Source organism: Entelurus aequoreus, linkage group LG10 (genome assembly GCF_033978785.1).
Source record: "Entelurus aequoreus isolate RoL-2023_Sb linkage group LG10, RoL_Eaeq_v1.1, whole genome shotgun sequence".
Lineage (NCBI taxonomy): Eukaryota > Metazoa > Chordata > Actinopteri > Syngnathiformes > Syngnathidae > Entelurus > Entelurus aequoreus.
Window position 1 is genome coordinate 4,410,280 of NC_084740.1, and position 22,891 is coordinate 4,433,170.

The 22,891-nt window shown below is 38.8% G+C and overlaps 1 protein-coding gene across 6 annotated transcripts in view; it reads right to left on the reverse strand.

Annotated features, from left to right (window-relative positions):
• Positions 1 to 22,891, reverse strand: part of trim59 (tripartite motif containing 59) — a 31,532-nt gene that overhangs the window by 2,358 nt on the left and 6,283 nt on the right. For 4 of the 6 annotated variants that reach the window (XM_062062006.1, XM_062062011.1, XM_062062012.1 and 1 more), the window contains exons 2-4: positions 14,741 to 15,019; positions 7,914 to 8,135; positions 1,681 to 1,890 (exon numbers count right to left, since the gene is read on the reverse strand). In XM_062062006.1, coding sequence (XP_061917990.1) covers positions 1,681 to 1,890; positions 7,914 to 8,135; positions 14,741 to 15,019 — 711 coding nt within the window. Of the gene's footprint in view, positions 1 to 1,680; positions 1,891 to 7,913; positions 8,136 to 14,740; positions 15,020 to 19,222; positions 19,368 to 22,891 lie in introns of those variants that run through there. The other 2 variants (XM_062062007.1, XM_062062008.1) reach the window with 2 other exon arrangements.

Genomic DNA, 22,891 nt, shown 5'->3' on the forward strand with positions numbered 1-22,891 from the left:
AAAACTGTTATTATTAATTAGTAAGTATACATATTTTGAGCCTTTTTAGAGAAAATCATATCATTGTAGTAAATTATGCAAATTACTCGATGATGTCATGGTGACCACGCCCCCACCGCCACAGATATCTTGGCAGTTTATGGGAAACACTGATCTGTCAATATAAAGTTATTTTTTAAAGATTTACGCTGTATGCTCTTTTTGTCAAAGAAAACCCTGTTTTTTTTTATGGGAAAAACACAAAATATGCAATATTTTCCCCCAATAACATTTTAAAGTGGAATATTTGAGATTATATAATAATTGGAGCTCATAGCATAACTCATAACAACATTGATTCATTATTATATTTTGAGCAATGACACTTAAAAAAATAAATAAAAATAAAGTCCCACTAATATTATTGGTTGATCCAAAAGGTTCCTGCTCAGTAAAGTATTAAAAAATAAATCATTTTTAAAAAAAACTTTTACCACAATAGTCTCAAGATCAACTTCAGATCCATCTGTCAATTAGAACTTTTATTGTTGTTTATGTTTTTTGTTTGTTCGTTTTAGGCCCTTGTTAAAAAAAAACAGCTTAGTTTTTTATATGGCAAACACAAAATATGCAACATTTTCCCCCAAAATGTCTCAAAGTGGAATATTTAATGTGACGTAATTGGAGCCTTGAATAGGTCAATAATTCATAATGACATTGATTTTGATTCATTATTATGTTTTAAAGAAGGAAACAGTCTGCATGGCAGCTTTGTGTTATTAGAGTCAACATTGCAACATTTTATTGTTACATTTCACCTGTTTGCTCTTTTATACCACTTTTTATGTTTTTTATTTTTTTTAATTGTATTTTTAGAATGTGCCACGGGGCCGTTAAAATATTACCCGTGGGCCGCAAATGGCCCCCGGGCCGCACTTTGGACACCCCTGCACTAAAGTGTTCTAGAAGTGTGTTCTAGCCTCCATGCAGTAATTTACACACTTACAAAGTGCACTTTTGTGTGTCACTTTTGGCATAAACTGTAACTGTGCACTTATTACAAAGTAGATATACACACTAGGAATATATTATATATATTGGTGCTGCAACAATTAATCGATTATAAAAATAGTTGCCAATTAATTTAGTCATCGATTCGTTGGATCTGTGCTATGCGCAGAGGCTTTTTTAAATTATTTATTTTTTTAATTAAAAATAAATAAAAATAATTTTAATTTTTTTTACTAAACCTTTATTTATAAACTGCAACATTTACAAACAATAATCAAAATAAGTATGGTGCCAGTATGCTGTTTTTTTCCCAATAAAATACTGGAGAGGATAGAAATGTAGTTTGTCTCTTTTATCCGATTATTAATCGATTAATCGAAGTAATAATCGACAGATTAATCGATTATCAAATTAATTGTTAGTTGCAGCCCTAATATATATATATATATATATATATATATATATATATATATATATATATATATATATATATATATATATATATATATATATATACACAATAAATTCATAAAAGAAGCAAACTTCATGAATGTTTTTAGTGAGCAACAAGTATGTGCTCCAATCACTACATCATACTAAAATAAGAGTAATAGAAAGTATTGTAAAGTCCAAACAGACATGACATGATGTTCTTTACAAGTGTATGACACACAAACTAACATAGTGTACCTGCAGCTCCTTGACGCGGTGGATGAGTGGGTCGTAGGCCCGGGTCACCTCCGCACAGGTAGTGTCCAGAACCTCCAGGTAGGACTGCCTCTTCCTGGCCAGAACCACCTCCAAGTTGTGAAAGAACTGTGTGACTTCCTGCCGGTCTTTCCTCACCACACTCTCACACCTCGCCTTCTCCTTCTCCAGCTGCTCCCCCACACCACACATCTGACACACAACATAGTGTAAATGATACTAAACACCTCCCAGTCAACTAGTAGTAACATCTCTATGAGCCCGTTGACCTTCTAGAAATATGTTTGTATAAGCGACAGCTCAGCTCACTCGCAGTCCTTGAGGTGAAGGCTAATTAGCTTTTAGCGTAACGTTAGCTCACTGTGCGGCGTGTGTGTGTCTGTCTGAGAGAAACACAAACATTATTGCCCTACAGTTAACAACTAAGTTATTTCACTTGACCTTTTTCTGTGTTGAAGCAGCAAAAAAGGACATTATGTAAAATGAAGAGTTTCCGTCTCTGATAGTTGATATAATAATGTAAGTGCATCATAAAGCCTACATGAACTCTATGGTGTTCAGGGATGAATAGTCTCTCCTATTGCTATTGTACTATTTCTTCAGCTATAGTTACATTAAAGGCCTACTGAAAGCCACTACTAGCGACCACGCAGTCTGATAGTTTATATATCAATGATGAAATCTTAACATTGCAACACATGCCAATACGGCCGGGTTAACTTATAAAGTGACATTTTACATTTCCCGCTAAACTTCCGGTTGAAAACTCCTTTGGAGGATGACGTATGCGCGTGACGTCACGAGATCCACGGAAGTGTTTGGACCCTTTTGGACACAATACACAGAGCTCTATTATCTTTGACAAAATCCCACAGTATTCTGGACATCTGTGTTGGTGAATCTTTTGCAATTTGTTTAATGAACAATGGAGACTGCAAAGAAGAAAGTTGTAGGTGGGATCGGTGTATTAGCGGCTGGCTGCAGCAACACAACAAGGAGGACTTTGTTGGATAGCAGACGCGCTAGCGGCGAACTCACCTTGACTTCCTACGTCTCCGGGCTGCCGACCGCATCGTCGATCGCTGGAACGCAGGTGAGCACGGGTGTTGATGAGGGCAGGCTGGCGTAGGTGGAGTGCTAATGTTTTTATCATAGCTCTGACGAGGTCCCGTTGTTAAGTTAGCGTCGTTAGCAACAGCATTGCCAGGCTTCGACAGGCGTCGAATACACATTAACCGTGTATTTACATGTCCAGTGTTTGGTTCGGTGTCTCCTGATAGTAGTATTGTTGATCTTCTGTCTATCCTTCCAGTCAGGGATTTATTTATTTTGTTTCTATCTGCATTTGAGACAGATGCTATCACGTTAGCTCATGCTAAAGAGCTTCGTCGATGTATTGTCGTGGAGATAAAAGTCACTGTGAATGTCCATTTCGCCTTCTCGACTCTCATTTTCAAGAGGATATAGTATCCCAGGTGGTTTAAAATACAAATCCGTGATCCACAATAGAAAAAGGAGAGAGTGTGGATTCCAATGAGCCAGCTTGTACCTAAGTTACGGTCAGAGCGAAAAAAGATATCTCTTGAACTGCATTCTAGTCCGTCACTCTAACGTTCCTCATCCACAAATCTTTCATCCTTGCTCAAATTAATGGGGTAATTGTCGCTTTCTCGGTCCGAATCTCTCTCGCTCCATTGTAAACAACGGGGAATTGTGAGCAGCACTACCGCTTGTGACGTCACGCTACTTCCGGTAGGGGCAAGGCTTTTTTTTTATCAGCGACCAAAAGTTGCGAACTTTATCGTCGATTTTCTCTACTAAATCCTTTCAGCAAAAATATGGCAATATCGCGAAATGATCAAGTATGACACATAGAATGGATCTGCTATTCCCGTTTAAATAAATAAAAATCCTTTCAGTAGGCCTTTAAACCTCATTAGTAATGCAGCAGCCTAGTTTAGAGTGGCAGGGTCACTGCTGTCACATGTTGATAAAATTATAACATTTACATAATAAATCAACTACAGGCTTCCCAAATGCTGTCATGAATGAAGCATGATGAGTTGAACATGTCAGCATGGGGCCTCACTTTTAACTCTTTTTTTTGCACACGCTTACTTACAGTAAGTCATTAATTTGACTTAGTAAGTCATTATTTTGACTTTGTAAATGAGTAAGTCAAAATATTGACTTAGTAAGTCCTAATTGACATATAGTATCTCAGGTAACTAGGACTGTTTTGTGTATTGTTTTTACTTCACGGACAAAGTATGTAAATATATATATATATATATAGTATATCTGCATGGAGCGGAAAACACAACCAAAAATTGTAGGTTTCTTCACGCGATGAAGCCGGCCTACTTCACCACAGTCTGTAGTCTATTGCCCCCCCAGGCTGTGGTGGCAGCGACGAGGTGGAGACGTGATGGTGGCGACAGGCTGAGTTACGCTGTTCCTTACACCCACCCACCCACTTCACCCTGGACAGACACCACCTTAACTAACACATTTTCTGGGGGAAACACTGACATGTGACACACAACATAGTGTATGTGACACACAACACATGTGACACACAACATAGTGTATGTGACACACACCACATGTGACACACAACACATGTGACACACAACAGTGTAAGTGACACACAACACATGTGACACACAACATAGTGTATGTGACACACAACATAGTGTATGTGACACACAACACATGTGACACACAACACATGTGACACACAACAGTGTAAGTGACACACAACACATGTGACACACAACATAGTGTATGTGACACACACCACATGTGACACACAACACATGTGACACACAACAGTGTAAGTGACACACAACACATGTAACACACAACATAGTGTATGTGACACACAACATAGTGTATGTGACACACAACACATGTGACACACAACACATGTGACACACAACAGTGTAAGTGACACACAACACATGTGACACACAACATAGTGTATGTGACACACAACACATGTGACACACAACACATGTGACACACAACACATGTGACACACAACATAGTGTATGTGACACACAACACATGTGACACACAACATAGTGTATGTGACACACAACATAGTGTATGTGACACACAACACATGTGACACACAACATAGTGTATGTGACACATAACATAGGTCTTGTCAGAGTGTATGTGAGTGGACTGACTGTGTCCCAGGTCTTGTCAGAGTGTATGTGAGTGGACTGACCATGTCCCAGGTCTTGTCATAGTGTATGTGAGTGGACTGACTGTGTCCCAGGTCTTGTCATAGTGTATGTGAGTGGACTGACTGTGTCCCAGGTCTTGTCAGAGTGTATGTGAGTGGACTGACTGTGTCCCAGGTCTTGTCATAGTGTATGTGAGTGGACTGACTGTGTCCCAGGTCTTGTCATAGTGTATGTGAGTGGACTGACTGTGTCCCAGGTCTTGTCATAGTGTATGTGAGTGGACTGACTGTGTCCCAGGTCTTGTCATAGTGTATGTGAGTGGACTGACTGTGTCCCAGGTCTTGTCATAGTGTATGTGAGTGGACTGACTGTGTCCCAGGTCTTGTCATAGTGTATGTGAGTGGACTGACTGTGTCCCAGGTCTTGTCAGAGTGTATGTGAGTGGACTGACTGTGTCCCAGGTCTTGTCATAGTGTATGTGAGTGGACTGACTGTGTCCCAGGTCTTGTCATAGTGTATGTGAGTGGACTGACTGTGTCCCAGGTCTTGTCAGAGTGTATGTGAGTGGACTGACTGTGTCCCAGGTCTTGTCATAGTGTATGTGAGTGGACTGACTGTGTCCCAGGTCTTGTCATAGTGTATGTGAGTGGACTGACTGTGTCCCAGGTCTTGTCATAGTGTATGTGAGTGGACTGACTGTGTCCCAGGTCTTGTCATAGTGTATGTGACACACAACATAGGTCTTGTCAGAGTGTATGTGAGTGGACTGACTGTGTCCCAGGTCTTGTCAGAGTGTATGTGAGTGGACTGACCATGTCCCAGGTCTTGTCATAGTGTATGTGAGTGGACTGACTGTGTCCCAGGTCTTGTCATAGTGTATGTGAGTGGACTGACTGTGTCCCAGGTCTTGTCAGAGTGTATGTGAGTGGACTGACTGTGTCCCAGGTCTTGTCATAGTGTATGTGAGTGGACTGACTGTGTCCCAGGTCTTGTCATAGTGTATGTGACACACAACATAGGTCTTGTCAGAGTGTATGTGAGTGGACTGACTGTGTCCCAGGTCTTGTCAGAGTGTATGTGAGTGGACTGACCATGTCCCAGGTCTTGTCATAGTGTATGTGAGTGGTCTGACTGTGTCCCAGGTCTTGTCATAGTGTATGTGAGTGGACTGACTGTGTCCCAGGTCTTGTCAGAGTGTATGTGAGTGGACTGACTGTGTCCCAGGTCTTGTCATAGTGTATGTGAGTGGACTGACTGTGTCCCAGGTCTTGTCAGAGTGTATGTGAGTGGACTGACTGTGTCCCAGGTCTTGTCATAGTGTATGTGAGTGGACTGACCATGTCCCAGGTCTTGTCATAGTGTATGTGAGTGGACTGACTGTGTCCCAGGTCTTGTCAGAGTGTATGTGAGTGGACTGACTGTGTCCCAGGTCTTGTCAGAGTGTATGTGAGTGGACTGACTGTGTCCCAGGTCTTGTCATAGTGTATGTGAGTGGACTGACTGTGTCCCAGGTCTTGTCAGAGTGTATGTGAGTGGACTGACTGTGTCCCAGGTCTTGTCAGAGTGTATGTGAGTGGACTGACTGTGTCCCAGGTCTTGTCATAGTGTATGTGAGTGGACTGACCATGTCCCAGGTCTTGTCAGAGTGTATGTGAGTGGACTGACTGTGTCCCAGGTCTTGTCAGAGTGTATGTGAGTGGACTGACTGTGTCCCAGGTCTTGTCATAGTGTATGTGAGTGGACTGACTGTGTCCCAGGTCTTGTCAGAGTGTATGTGAGTGGACTGACTGTGTACCAGGTCTTGTCATAGTGTATGTGAGTGGACTGACTGTGTCCCAGGTCTTGTCATAGTGTATGTGAGTGGACTGACCATGTCCCAGGTCTTGTCATAGTGTATGTGAGTGGACTGACCTTGTCCCAGGTCTTGTCAGAGTGTATGTGAGTGGACTGACTGTGTCCCAGGTCTTGTCATAGTGTATGTGAGTGGACTGACCATGTCCCAGGTCTTGTCAGAGTGTATGTGAGTGGACTGACTGTGTCCCAGGTCTTGTCAGAGTGTATGTGAGTGGACTGACTGTGTCCCAGGTCTTGTCTTAGTGTATGTGAGTGGACTGACCATGTCCCAGGTCTTGTTGTAGTGTATGTGAGTGGACTGACCATGTCCCAGGTCTTGTCGTAGTGTATGTGAGTGGACTGACCATGTCCCAGGTCTTGTCATAGTGTATGTGAGTGGACTGACTGTGTCCCAGGTCTTGTCATAGTGTATGTGAGTGGACTGACTGTGTCCCAGGCCTTGTCAGAGTGTATGTGAGTGGACTGACTGTGTCCCAGGCCTTGTCATAGTGTATGTGAGTGGACTGACTGTGTCCCAGGTCTTGTCATAGTGTATGTGAGTGGACTGACTGTGTCCCAGGTCTTGTCATAGTGTATGTGAGTGGACTGACCATGTCCCAGGTCTTGTCAGAGTGTATGTGAGTGGACTGACTGTGTCCCAGGTCTTGTCAGAGTGTATGTGAGTGGACTGACTGTGTCCCAGGTCTTGTCAGAGTGTATGTGAGTGGACTGACTGTGTCCCAGGTCTTGTCATAGTGTATGTGAGTGGACTGACTGTGTCCCAGGTCTTGTCAGACTGTATGTGAGTGGACTGACTGTGTCCCAGGTCTTGTCATAGTGTATGTGAGTGGACTGACTGTGTCCCAGGTCTTGTCAGACTGTATGTGAGTGGACTGACCGTGTCCCAGGTCTTGTCAGACTGTATGTGAGTGGACTGACCGTGTCCCAGGTCTTGTCAGAGTGTATGTGAGTGGACTGACTGTGTCCCAGGTCTTGTCATAGTGTATGTGAGTGGACTGACCATGTCCCAGGTCTTGTCAGACTGTATGTGAGTGGACTGACCGTGTCCCAGGTCTTGTCAGAGTGTATGTGAGTGGACTGACTGTGTCCCAGGTCTTGTCATAGTGTATGTGAGTGGACTGACCGTGTCCCAGGTCTTGTCTTAGTGTATGTGAGTGGACTGACCATGTCCCAGGTCTTGTCAGAGAGTCTGGCCAGCAGGACTGCGGGGGCCTGCTTCTCCCTGATGAAGGCGGCCTGCAGGTCGTCAATGAGGTGGTTCTTGTGGCGGCCCACAGTCAGACACAGGCCACAGATGAGTTGGCGGTCCTGGACACAGTACATGTTGAGGGGCTGCCTGAAGTGGTCGGAACACAAGGGCAGTCTGGGCTGGTTCTCCTTCTGGTACTGACATGGGAGCAAGAAGAAGAAGATGAGTTAAGGATGAGGCTCATTTCCATCACCACACATTAGCAAAGATGCTGATATTGTATTGATCCGTGGTAGTGAAGAAGGAGCTGAGCCGGAAGGCAAAGCACTCAATTTACTCAAGTTGCCTTGTTTCCGTACGTGGGGTGGAGGGCTCTCCTTCAGAGAAAGGGTGAGGAGCTCAGAGTAAAGCCACTGCTCCTCCACATGAGGTGGTTTGGGCATCTGGTCAGGATGTCCCCTGGACGCCTCCCTGGGGAGATGTTTGGGGCACATTTGACCAGTAAGAGACCTCAGGGAAAACCCAGGAAACATTGGGGAGAGAGGGGGCACAGGTGAGGCGCTAGCTGTCCAAGGTGGGGACCCGGGGTGGACCACTCATCTGTGCATCAGTTGGGGACGTCTCTGCACTGCTGACCTGTCTCCACTCAAGATGATCTCCTGCTGGTCCCACTATGGACTGGACTCTCACTATTATGTTAGATCCACTATGGACAGGACTCTCGCACTATTATGTTAGATCCACTATGGACTGGACTCTCACTATTATGTTGGATCCACTATGGACTGGACTCACACTATTATGTTAGATCCACTATGGACTGGACTCACACTATTATGTTAGATCCACTATGGACTGGACTCTCACTATTATGTTAGATCCACTATGGACTGGACTCTCACTATTATGTTAGATCCACTATGGACTGGACTCACACTATTATGTTAGATCCACTATGGACTGGACTCTCACTATTATGTTAGATCCACTATGGACTGGACTCTCACTATTATGTTAGATCCACTATGGACAGGACTCTCACACTATTATGTTAGATCCACTATGGACTGGACTCTCACTATTATGTTAGATCCACTATGGACTGGACTCTCACTATTATGTTAGATCCACTATGGACTGGACTCTCACTATTATGTTAGATCCACTATGGACTGGACTCTCACACTATTATGTTAGATTCACTATGGACTGGACTCTCACACTATTATGTTAGATCCACTATGGACTGGACTCTCTCACTATTATGTTAGATCCACTATGGACAGGACTCTCACACTATTATGTTAGATCCACTATGGACTGGACTCTCACTATTATGTTAGATCCACTATGGACAGGACTCTCACACTATTATGTTAGATCCACTATGGACTGGACTCTCACACTATTATGTTAGATCCACTATGGACTGGACTTTTACACTATTATGTTAGATCCACTATGGACTGGACTCTCACTATTATGTTAGATCCACTATGGACAGGACTCTCACACTATTATGTTAGATCCACTATGGACTGGACTCTCACTATTATGTTAGATCCACTATGGACTGGACTCTCACTATTATGTTAGATCCACTATGGACTGGACTCTCACACTATTATGTTAGATCCACTATGGACTGGACTCTCACACTATTATGTTAGATCCACTATGGACTGGACTCTCTCACTATTATGTTAGATCCACTATGGACAGGACTCTCACACTATTATGTTAGATCCACTATGGACTGGACTCTCACACTATTATGTTAGATCCACTATGGACTGGACTCTCACACTATTATGTTAGATCCACTATGGACTGGACTCTCACTATTATGTTAGATCCACTATGGACAGGACTCTCACACTATTATGTTAGATCCACTATGGACTGGACTCTCACACTATTATGTTAGATCCACTATGGACTGGACTCTCACTATTATGTTAGATCCACTATGGACAGGACTCTCACACTATTATGTTAGATCCACTATGGACTAGACTCTCACACTATTATGTTAGATCCACTATGGACTGGACTCTCACACTATTATGTTCGATCCACTATGGACTAGACTCCCACACTATTATGTTAGATCCACTATGGACTGGACTCTCACACTATTATGTTAGATCCACTATGGACTGGACTCTCTCACTATTATGTTAGATCCACTATGGACAGGACTCTCACACTATTATGTTAGATCCACTATGGACTGGACTCTCACACTATTATGTTAGATCCACTATGGACTGGACTTTTACACTATTATGTTAGATCCACTATGGACTGGACTCTCACTATTATGTTAGATCCACTATGGACAGGACTCTCACACTATTATGTTAGATCCACTATGGACTGGACTCTCACTATTATGTTAGATCCACTATGGACTGGACTCTCACTATTATGTTAGATCCACTATGGACTGGACTCTCACACTATTATGTTAGATCCACTATGGACTGGACTCTCACACTATTATGTTAGATCCACTATGGACTGGACTCTCTCACTATTATGTTAGATCCACTATGGACAGGACTCTCACACTATTATGTTAGATCCACTATGGACTGGACTCTCACACTATTATGTTAGATCCACTATGGACTGGACTTTTACACTATTATGTTAGATCCACTATGGACTGGACTCTCACTATTATGTTAGATCCACTATGGACAGGACTCTCACACTATTATGTTAGATCCACTATGGACTAGACTCTCACACTATTATGTTAGATCCACTATGGACTGGACTCTCACACTATTATGTTCGATCCACTATGGACTAGACTCCCACACTATTATGTTAGATCCACTATGGACTGGACTCTCACACTATTATGTTAGATCCACTATGGACTGGACTCTCACACTATCATGTTAGATCCACTATGGACTGTACTCTCACACTATTATGTTAGATCCACTATGGACTGGACTCTCACACTATTATGTTAGATCCACTACGGACTGGACTCTCACACTATTATGTTAGATCCACTATGGACTGGACTCTCACACTATTATGTTAGATCCACTATGGACTGGACTCTCACACTATTATGTTAGATCCACTATGGACTGGACTCTCACACTATTATGTTAGATCCACTATGGACTGGACTCTCATACTATTATGTTAGATCCACTATGGACTGGACTCTCACACTATTATGTTAGATCCACTATGGACTGGACTCTCACACTATTATGTTAGATCCACTATGGACTGGACTCTCACACTATTATGTTAGATCCACTACGGACTGGACTCTCACACTATTATGTTAGATCCACTATGGACTGGACTCTCACACTATTATGTTAGATCCACTATGGACAGGACTCTCACACTATTATGTTAGATCCACTATGGACTGGACTCTCACACTATTATGTTAGATCCACTATGGACTGGACTTTTACACTATTATGTTAGATCCACTATGGACTGGACTCTCACTATTATGTTAGATCCACTATGGACAGGACTCTCACACTATTATGTTAGATCCACTATGGACTGGACTCTCACTATTATGTTAGATCCACTATGGACTGGACTCTCACTATTATGTTAGATCCACTATGGACTGGACTCTCACACTATTATGTTAGATCCACTATGGACTGGACTCTCTCACTATTATGTTAGATCCACTATGGACAGGACTCTCACACTATTATGTTAGATCCACTATGGACTGGACTCTCACACTATTATGTTAGATCCACTATGGACTGGACTCTCACTATTATGTTAGATCCACTATGGACAGGACTCTCACACTATTATGTTAGATCCACTATGGACTGGACTCTCACTATTATGTTAGATCCACTATGGACAGGACTCTCACAATATTATGTTAGATCCACTATGGACTGGACTCTCTCACTATTATGTTAGATCCACTATGGACAGGACTCTCACACTATTATGTTAGATCCACTATGGACTGGACTCTCACACTATTATGTTAGATCCACTATGGACTGGACTCTCACACTATTATGTTAGATCCACTACGGACTGGACTCTCACACTATTATGTTAGATCCACTATGGACTGGACTCTCACACTATTATGTTAGATCCACTATGGACTGGACTCTCACACTATTATGTTAGATCCACTATGGACTGGACTCTCACACTATTATGTTAGATCCACTATGGACTGGACTCTCATACTATTACCGGTATGTTAGAGCCACTATGGACTGGACTCTCACTATTATGTTAGATCCACTATGGACTGGACTCTCACACTATTATGCTAGATCCACTATGGACTGGACTTTCACTACTTAAGTTTGGACACACCTTCTCATTCAATATGTTTTCTTTATTTTCATGACTATTTACATTGTAGATTGTCACTGGAAAAAGGTGAAATAACTGAAAACATGTTTTATAATTCTAGTTTCTTCAAAATATCCACCCTTTGCTCCGATTACTGCTTTGCACACTCTTGGCATTCTCTCCATGAGCTTCAAGAGGTAGTCACCTGAACTGGTTTTCACTTCACAGGTGTCATATTTTTGATGGCTTCAGTGACAATCTACAATGTAAATAGTCATGAAAACAAAGAAAACGCATTGAATGAGAAGGTGTGTCCAAACTTTTGTATTTTTTTTAATAGTCACACATTCACATGCATTAAAGCAGGGGTGTCCAAACTTTTTCCACTGAGGGCCGCACATGGAAAAATTAAAGCATGTGGGGGCCATTTTGATATTTTTCATTTTCAAACCATAACAAAATATATGGATTTTTTATTTATTTTACCTTTAGGGGTCCCGGGGACCATAAGGGGTCTCAGTCATTAAAATGTAAAAAATGAGTCTGATTATCTTTTTTTTTAAATTATTTAACGCTTACAGTAAATCTCTATATCAATTTCAAGTTGATATAAAGTAATACAAATAAAAAAAATGTTTTATGGCTTTTCTGTCAAAAACAACTTAGTTTTTTTATAGTAAAACTGAAATATGCAGTATTTAGTAATTAGAGCCCTAAAACATCAATAATGCAGGACACCATTGATTTTTAATCATTTCATATTTTTGAGTCATCACAGTGAAAAGATAAATAAAAAATCACTAAATATATTTGGGATCCAAAAGGTGCCCCACTCATAAAGTGATACATTTTCATTAGGTTTTTCTTTTACTTTCAACACTTAAGTTACGAGATCAACTTCAGATATATCTGTCCATTTTATGCTGGAATAATTATTTTGTTGGTTTCATGCGCTTTTTGTCAAAGAAAACTTTGATGTTTTTATATGGCTACTACACAATATACCGTATTTCCTTGAATAGCCGCCGGGGCGCTAATTAATTTAAAACCTCTTCTCACTCCTGCGCTTACCAAAAGCATGCGGGATGGGCAAGCATGCGCTAATTATTTTAAAACCTCTTCTCACTCCGGCGCTTACCTTATCATGAAAAGCACATTTAACAAAAAAAAAACGTTATTATGGTCTTACCTTTACTTATAAATGATGTCCATCTGCAGCTGCTTCTGATCAAATGCAGTCTTCCTTATCTTTCTTCAGTTTTAAAAGTCTCTGGCGATATTCCTTTAATTATTACCTCCTGCTTCGATTGAAAGTCCAGTTTAGAAAACTGTTTTATTTTAGATATGTAATCCTCCATGTTAAAAGTGCAAGCAAACGATCGCTGCTCAGGCTTGCTGCTTGTTGTCTTCTTCTGCAGCACCGGTCTTCTGCAGTACTGGAAGTCGCAAGAAGGATCACTAGCGCCCTCTACCACCAGGAGGCGGGAGTCATTTAATGACTCATATTTGACCCGGCGGAAGTGCCAAGCATGCGCTAATTATTTTGCGAAACGAGTTTGACCCGGCTGTAATTCTAGGCAGGCGAATACTATATTCCCGGCGGCAATTCAAGGAAATACGGTATGCAATATTTACCACATAAAACATTTTAAAGTGAAATATTTGAAGTAATTGGAGCTCTGAAAATAATTCATTATAACATGGATTTTTTGTCTTTTTTTTTTTTTTTTTGAGCAATGTCAAAAAAAGAAAAATAAAGAAAGACAAAAGAGAAAAAAAACAGCCTGCATGGCAGCTTTTGTGTCAACATTGCAACTTTTTCTCGTTAGATTTCACCTCATTCCACTTTTTTTAATGTTCTTTTTTATTTTTACAATAGTATTTCCAGAATGTGTGGCGGGCCGGTAAACAATTAGCTGCGGGCTGCAAATGGCCCCCGGGCCGCACTTTGGACAGCCCTGCATTAAAGCTACACACAAAATGGTGTGTTCCCAGTAAGTACTTTAAAAGGGTCTAAATTCCAGCTTTAAAACCTCCAAAGGCTTAGTGGCCACATACGTGGACAGCACCTTTTAGCTCTTATTTCCAAAATTGTGTACACTACTGAATTGGGGTCTTATGGCCGCTTATGTGGACACTTATACTGCCATCTGGTGGTGTCAGAAGAGTATAACATACAATGGAATTTGGGAGAAAAAAAAAAGTGTAAAAATAAGAATTAGCATGTCACTAAACATGAAGTACACGTTTGTGTACTTATGGACTAAGTACATCATATCAAAAGGTGATTCTTAGTTTGTATTCTAATTAGGGTCCAATAAGCCCAAATAGCAAAGAGAAATAAATAAAGCATGTAAACAAACAGCTTGGGCCTTAAGAGGTTAAAGCTACATTTTGGACATCAGATGTGTAATGCACTATGTGACCTGTCCAACATTCAGACAGTCAAGTGGTGATTGCCTACCTTCTCAATGATGGCCTGCAGACACACGTTGGTGGGGAGGGCGTCCACGCTGCTCATGGACAGCTCCACCACGCAGCGACAGATGGGGCACTTCAGCGGCTGGTGGATGGGGCGCCAGATGGAGTAGTTGGGCAGTGCCTGGAGCACGCTGTCCAGGCAGGCCTTGCAGAAGGTGTGCGAGCACGGGAGGACGCGGGGGTCAGAGAACAGAGAGTAACACACGGAACAGGTCAGGTCCTCCTCAAGGGTGTCCATGCTGGAGACCAAGGACCACCACGCCTAATGGAGGAAACAGAGGGAATACACTCATTAAGTTCATTTCATCCGATACCAGTAGTTTGTCAAGATGAAGCCTTAATTCTTGTACGTGCAATAATAGTCATATTACCAAGTGACATCGTTTTGAAAATCTTGGAAAATTCCTTAAAAGTAGCCCAAGATAACAATGCTGCACCAAAATTAGCACACTTGCTCCTAACTAAAAAGCAAATTATTCAAAATGCTATTTTTCATATTCAAAATGCTATTTTTCATTCCACATTTATCTTTCTTTTTTTTTGTGTGTGTGTGTATATTTGTCCACCAGATGGCGCTACTTTTTCCTGAATGCTATGAATAAGAAATTGCTTGTTTTTTTCAATTATTTTTGTTAAAGACAGTCGTATTGGCCCTGCGATGAGGAGGCGACTTGTCCAGGGTGTACCCCGCCTTCCGCCCCAATGCAGCTGAGATAGGCTCCAGCACCCCCCGCCACCCCAAAAGGGACAAGCGGTAGGAAATGGATGGATGGATGGATGTAAACATACTGAAATGTAAGGATTAAAACATCCAAAATAAGTAATATTTGATATGTATATTACGGGCTACACTAGTTTTAAAAGATTGACCTTTTTAAAAATTGTACAAAGTCTTCAAATTATTGTTTTTACAGTTTTTGTGAAGCTGACATTTTTTAGCAACATTAGGTTAACCCAGGCCTGGGCAATTATTTTGACTCGGGGAGCCAAATTTAGAGACAAAAATGTGTCTGGGGGCCGGTATATATATATATATATATATATATATATATATATATATATATATATATATATATATATATATATATATATATATATATATATACATATATATATATATACACACATATATACATACATACACATTTGTATGTATATATATATATATATATATATATATATATATATATATATATATATATATATATACACACATATATACATACACATTTGTATGTATATATATGTATATATATATATATATATATTATATATATATATATAAATACATGTATATATATATATAACATATATATATATATAAATACATGTATATATATATAACATATATATACATAAGCTGTGAAAATCTGCTGTACAGTACGTGTGCTTGGGTCCTATTTTTAGGAACACTACTACAAAACCTCACAATAATGTCTGATTGAAAGCTAAAAACTTTATGACAGACCCCCTTAAAAAACAGAATTGAATTTTAATTTTTTTTTACTGAATGAGACACCCAGAATGTAGGTGAAAATAAAGAATGTGGGATTTACAATATTAACTATGAAGGATAAAACACTGAATATTGACAACATATAGACGTCACACCCCCTCTCCATCCACATATTTTACAATCTAGCGAAACGCAACAAAATTGCAACAAACAGCGAAATATGAACATGAAGGGTAAAAAAAACAAAAAACACCTACGGTCTGATATATGTGATACATCACTAAGCTTTACAACTTTGTTGTACAAATCTCCTTCCACGTCTGTCCCTGACACCCACATTTCAGGCTCTGGAAACACTCTGTGGAAACACTCCCTGCCCACACTGCTTGGTACCTCGTCTGAGCTGCTGTGACTTACATTACCATAGTAACTCATTAGATGACTATACCGTAGTAACTAATTAGATGACCATAGTAACTAATTAGATTACCATACTAACTAATTATATTACCATACTAACTAATTAGATGACTATAGTAACTAATTAGATGACCATAGTAACTCATTAGATGACTATACCGTAGTAACTAATTAGATGACCATAGTAACTAATTATATTACCATACTAACTAATTATATTACCATACTAACTAATTAGATGACTATAGTAACTAATTAGATGACCATAGTAACTCATTAGATGACTATACCGTAGTAACTAATTAGATGACCATAGTAACTAATTCGATTACCATACTAACTAATTAGATTACCATACTAACTAATTAGATGACTATAGTAACTAATTAGATGACCATAGTAACTAATTAGATGACTATACCGTAGTAACTAATTAGATGACCATAGTAACTCATTAGATGACCATAGTAACTAATTAGATGATTATAGTAACTAAATAGATGACCATAGTAACTCATTAGATGACCATAGTAACTAATTAGATGATTATAGTAACTAAATAGATGACCATAGTAACTCATTAGATGACTATACCTTAGTAACTAATTAGATGACCATAGTGACTAATTAGATGAGCATAGTAACTAAATAGATGACCATAGTAACTCATTAGATGACTATACCGTAGTAACTAATTAGATGACAATAGTAACTAATTAGATGACCATAGTAACTAATTAGATGACCATAGTGACTAAATAGATGACTATAGTAACTAAATAGATGACTATACCGTAGTAACTAATTAGATGACAATGGTAACTAAATAGATGACCATAGTAACTAATTATATGACCATAGTGACTAAATAGATGACCATAGTAACTAATTAGATGACCATAGTAACTCATTAGATGACTATACCGTAGTAACTAATTAGATGACCATGGTAACTAAATAGATGACCATAGTAACTAATTAGATGACTATACCGTAGTAACTAATTAGATGACCATGGTAACTAAATAGATGACTATAGTAACTAATTAGATGACCATAGTGACTAATTAGATGACCATAGTGACTAAATAGATGACCATAGTAACTAATTAGATGACCATAGTGACTAAATAGATGACCATAGTAACTAATTAGATGACCATAGTAACTCATTAGATGACTATACCGTAGTAACTAATTAGATGACCATAGTAACTAAATAGATGACCATAGTAACTAATTAGATGACCATAGTAACTCATTAGATGACTATACCGTAGTAACTCATTAGATGACCCTGGTAACTAAATAGATGACCATAGTAACTAATTAGATGACCATAGTGACTAAATAGATGACCATAGTAACTAATTAGATGACCATAGTAACTCATTAGATGACTATACCGTAGTAACTAATTAGATGACCATAGTAATTAATTAGATGACAATAGTAACTAATTAGATGACAATAGTAACTAATTAGATGACTATACCATAGTAACTAATTAGATGACTATAGAAACTAATTAGATGACCACAGTAACTAGTAATGCAAAAGTGCAGATTCCAAGCATGTAAATAGTTAGTATAGTTGAAGACTTCCGGTCATTATAAAACATGAGTGCACATCATAACGGCAGCTACACTTTATATCTTAAAATATCTAAAAAAACAAAAATTTGGGAATGTCCGGCGGGACAGATTGAAACGTTTAACGGGCCTTAATTTGCCCAGGTCCGGGTTAACCAAACACACATTTTATAGGAGCTATTTTGGTCAAAACTGGATTTGCTAATACAACTAATGGGAACAAATGTGAGTCATTTTAAGGATCTCTTCAGGCACGTAAGTCCAAAGTGCAGCGCTGACAGAATGTACATGCTCAGTTTTACTGGCACATGTATTAATCAAATAAAACAAACATAAATAACTGGTTTTCACTTCACAGGTGTCATAGTTTTGATGCCTTCAGTGACAATCTACAATGTAAATAGTCATGAAAATAAAAAAAACACATTGAATGAGAAGGTGTGTCCAAACTTTTGGCCTCTACCGTATATAAATACATACATACATATATATATATATATATATATATATATATATATATATATATATATATATATATATATATATATATATATATATATATATATATATATATATATATATATATATATACATATATATATACATATATATTATAATATAGTTTTTGTGACATATATATTATAATATAGTTTTTGTGAAGCTGACATTTTTAGCAACATTAGGTTAACGGTTCCAGGGGTCGGCAACCCAAAATGTTGAAAGAGCCATATTGGACCAAAAAAAACAAAAACAAATCTGTCTGGAGCCGCAAAAAAATAAAAGCTATATTACATGTGTCATGAGATATAAATTTAATTAAGAGGACTTAAAGGAAACTAAATTAGCTCAAATATAGCTACAAATGAGGCATAATGATGCAATATGTACATATAGCTAGCCTAAATAGCATGTTAGCATCGATTAGCTTGCAGTCATGCAGTGACCAAATATGTCTGATTAGCACTCCACACAAGTCAATAACATCAACAAAACTCACCTTTGTGCACTCATGTACCAGGTTAAAAGTGTGGTGGACAAAATGAGACAGAAAAAGAAGTGGCATAAAACACGTCCTAGAAAGTCGGAGAAAGTTATGCATGTAAACAGACTATACGGTGAGTTCAAGGACCGCCAAAATAAGTAGGACAAAACGGCGCTCACCAAATACTTGAATCAGTGAAGCATATTTAATATAAACAGTGTGATTTATAACAATTACGGAGGTTTGTGTCATGTTTGTCCTCCTACAGAAACCATACTAAAACAAAAAAATTGATTTTTTTTTCCCCTCATCTTTTTCCATTCTTCATACATTTTTGAAAAATCTCCAGAGAGCCACTAGGGCGGCGCTAAAGAGCCGCATGCGGCTCTAGAGCCTCGGGTTGCCGACCCCCGGGTTAACCAAACACAAATTTCATAGGAGCTATTTTGGTCAAAACTGGATTTGCTAATACAACTAATGGGAACAAATGTGAGTCATTTTAAGGATCTCTTCAGGCACGGAAGTCCAAAGTGCAGCCTCGGGTAGCTCATTTTTACTGGCACATGTATTAATCAAATGAAACAAACATAAATAACTGCTGAAGTGGAGAACAACGACCAAAATGTCCTGAGAAAATGAAGAAATGTTAATATGAATAACACTGATCATATTAATTGCGCAATTGTTTTTAAACCGTATTTTAATAGACATTTGGATTATTGAACATCCCTGTATTAAGGGTTATTTAAGAGTTAGATGTATGTATATTGTTACATATTTATATACTTATATTGCATTTAACTAAAAAGTGGTGGTCAGTGTAACAATGCAGTAAGCTCAGGTTGCTTTGAAAAGTGATTTATTTTTATATAACGTTTTTTTTTTTGTGGAGACTCAAAGCGCTTTTTGTTAAAGCCATTATCTAAATCTTCAAGCTACATTTGAACCGTGTGGGAGCAGGTGGGTAAAGTGTCTCGCCCAAGGACACAACAGCGGCGACTAGGATGGCGGAAGCGGGAATCGAACCTGGAACCCACAAGCTGCGGGCACGGCCGCCTCAAAGCGATGTAAGAAAAAGACCAGGGGCCGTACTTATTAAGCTTCTTAGAGTGCCATTTTACACTTAAGTCCTGAGAATTTGCGAAATTTAGTCCTACTCTCAAACTTAAGAATAAAAGCTTTTTATCAACGTTCTTAAGTCTAAGAATCACTCCTACTCTCCACGATATTTAAGAGACTTTCAGAGGTGTCTTAAGTGGTTAGGAGTTGCCAGCAGGGGATGGCACTGAGGCGAGAGAGACGTGCGCCAACGTTCAGGGAACGGAACAATGTTGGGTTTTTTTTTATGACGAGCAGCTGATCAAACGGTATCGTTTAGACAGAGCGGATATTATTTTTGTCACAGATTTAATACTTTTCGATTCCTTGTTGATTTCTGCATGTGTCTGCAGTGGGCTAGTATATATAGAGCCACCCACACCAGTTTCAAATTAGTTGCCTAATTAATGAATTGGAAAGAAAATGTTATGACAGTAGCGTATGTGTGTGGCCGTGAGGTGAGTGACGTCAGTGAGTGTGTGGGCGAGAGAAGAGAGGGAGCGGTAGCGTGAGTGCCGGCGGGGACTAGTTTGTTTTGTATTATTTTGTAGTTTATTGTCAAAATATACACTCCCATTGTCCACTTAAATATTTCCAAGATATTTCTTTATTCTTAGACAACGGATTCCCTTCCGTGATTGGTCATTTCTATGGACACAGAAATGACGTCACCTAAAATTGCGTTTACGGCACATAGTAATGTCGTAATTCAGCTCTGAGTGTGACACTTAAGATTCAGTCCTACACTTCGCTGAAAGTGTGAGTAAGACGCTTGATAACTAACTTTTAAGTGCAGCTTTCAGCCAAGAATTTATTTACTCTTAAGTCAACTCTTAGCAGACTTCTTAGGAGTAATTCTGAGAAGCTTGATAAGTACGGCCCCAGGTATATAAAACGGGGACTAGAGCAGCTCCTATCCGATTGCTTTGCATTATGCAGAGTCATGGACTTCCAAACATGTGTCATAGGAACAGTCCTGCATGGATCAGCTGTCCTCTAACTCAGTGGTCTCCGACCTTTTTTGCGGACCGGTTTAATGTAGGCATTATTTTCAGGGACCGGCTTTCCATTTGTGCCAGATAAATACAGCAAGAATAAGTGCATGAAAAATATAACTCACTATAACGCTGAATTAGTGTTTCTTTGGAAAATCAGCCTTTGGCTACAATCTGTCACGTTTCTATTTGATATGTTCATTAATGTGCATTGTAACATGTTACACAGTTCTAACAAATGTAACAACTTCCTAAGAGGAGTTTTATTGTACATCTATGAACAAGCTCATGGTGTGTCTAGTGCACTGGTGTCAAACTCAAGGCCCGCGGGCCAAATCTGGCCCTCCACATCATTTTATATGGCCCTCAAAAGCCTGGAAATAATATTTGTCAATAAAATACCTTTATTTTCTTACTAACGGTATTTAGGTCTTTTTTTCTAGTTTGACAAGGAAAAAAAATAGTGTCCAATATTGCAACAAATATTATATTATCTAACTTTGTTGGATAAAATCCAAATAAATACTTAAATATCTGCTTAACTTGTGATTTCGCAGCAAGTTATCCATCAAATTGTACACTATAAAAATGACCAATAGATTTTACTGTAACATTTAGGGATTTTTTTTTTTACAGCATTTTACTGTAAGTTGGGGGGAAAAAACGACCAAGGTTGATTTTTTTACAGTAAAATTCTGTCGACTGAGCTGTCAGTTTGTTTGTTTTTTTTTACTGTAAAATCCACAGTTGATGATTTTATGGTGGCACATTTTATTATGGTAAAAAACTAGTAGCTGAGTTGCCAAAATAAAATGAAACAGCGGTACTGTATTTCTATTTACAGTAATATGTTGTAAAAATAATAATAATTTTAAAAAATAGTGTCCAATATTGCAACAAATATTATATTATTTAACTTTGTTGGTCAAAATTCAAATAAATACTTAAATATCTGCTTAACTTATGATTTTGAAGCAAGTTATCCATCAAATTGTACACTATGAAAATGACCAATAGATTTTACTGTAACATTTAGGGATTTTTTTTTTTTACAGCATTTTACTGTAAGTTGGGGGGAAAACAAACGACCAAAGTTTATTTTTTTACAGTAAAATTCTGTCGACTGAGCTGTCAGTTTGCTTGTTTTTTTACGGTAAAATCCACGGTTGACGATTTTATGGTAGCACATTTTATTATAGTAAAAAACTGGCTGCTGAGTTGCCAAAATAAAATGAAACAGCGGTACTGTATTTCTATTTACAGTAATATGTTGTAAAAATAATAATTAAAAAAAAAATTGTGTCCTATATTGCAACAAATATTATATTATCTAACTTTGTTGGTCAAAATCCAAATAAATACTTAAATATCTGCTTAACTTATGATTTCGAAGCAAGTTATCCATCAAATTGTACACTATGAAAATAACCAATAGATTTTACTGTAAAATTTATTTTTATTTTTTACAGCATATTACTGTAAGTTGGAAAAAATGACCAATGTTAGTTTTTTTTACAGTAAAATTCTGTCGACTGAGCTGTCAGTTTGTTTGTTTTTTTTACTGTAAAATCCACGGTTGATGATTTTATGG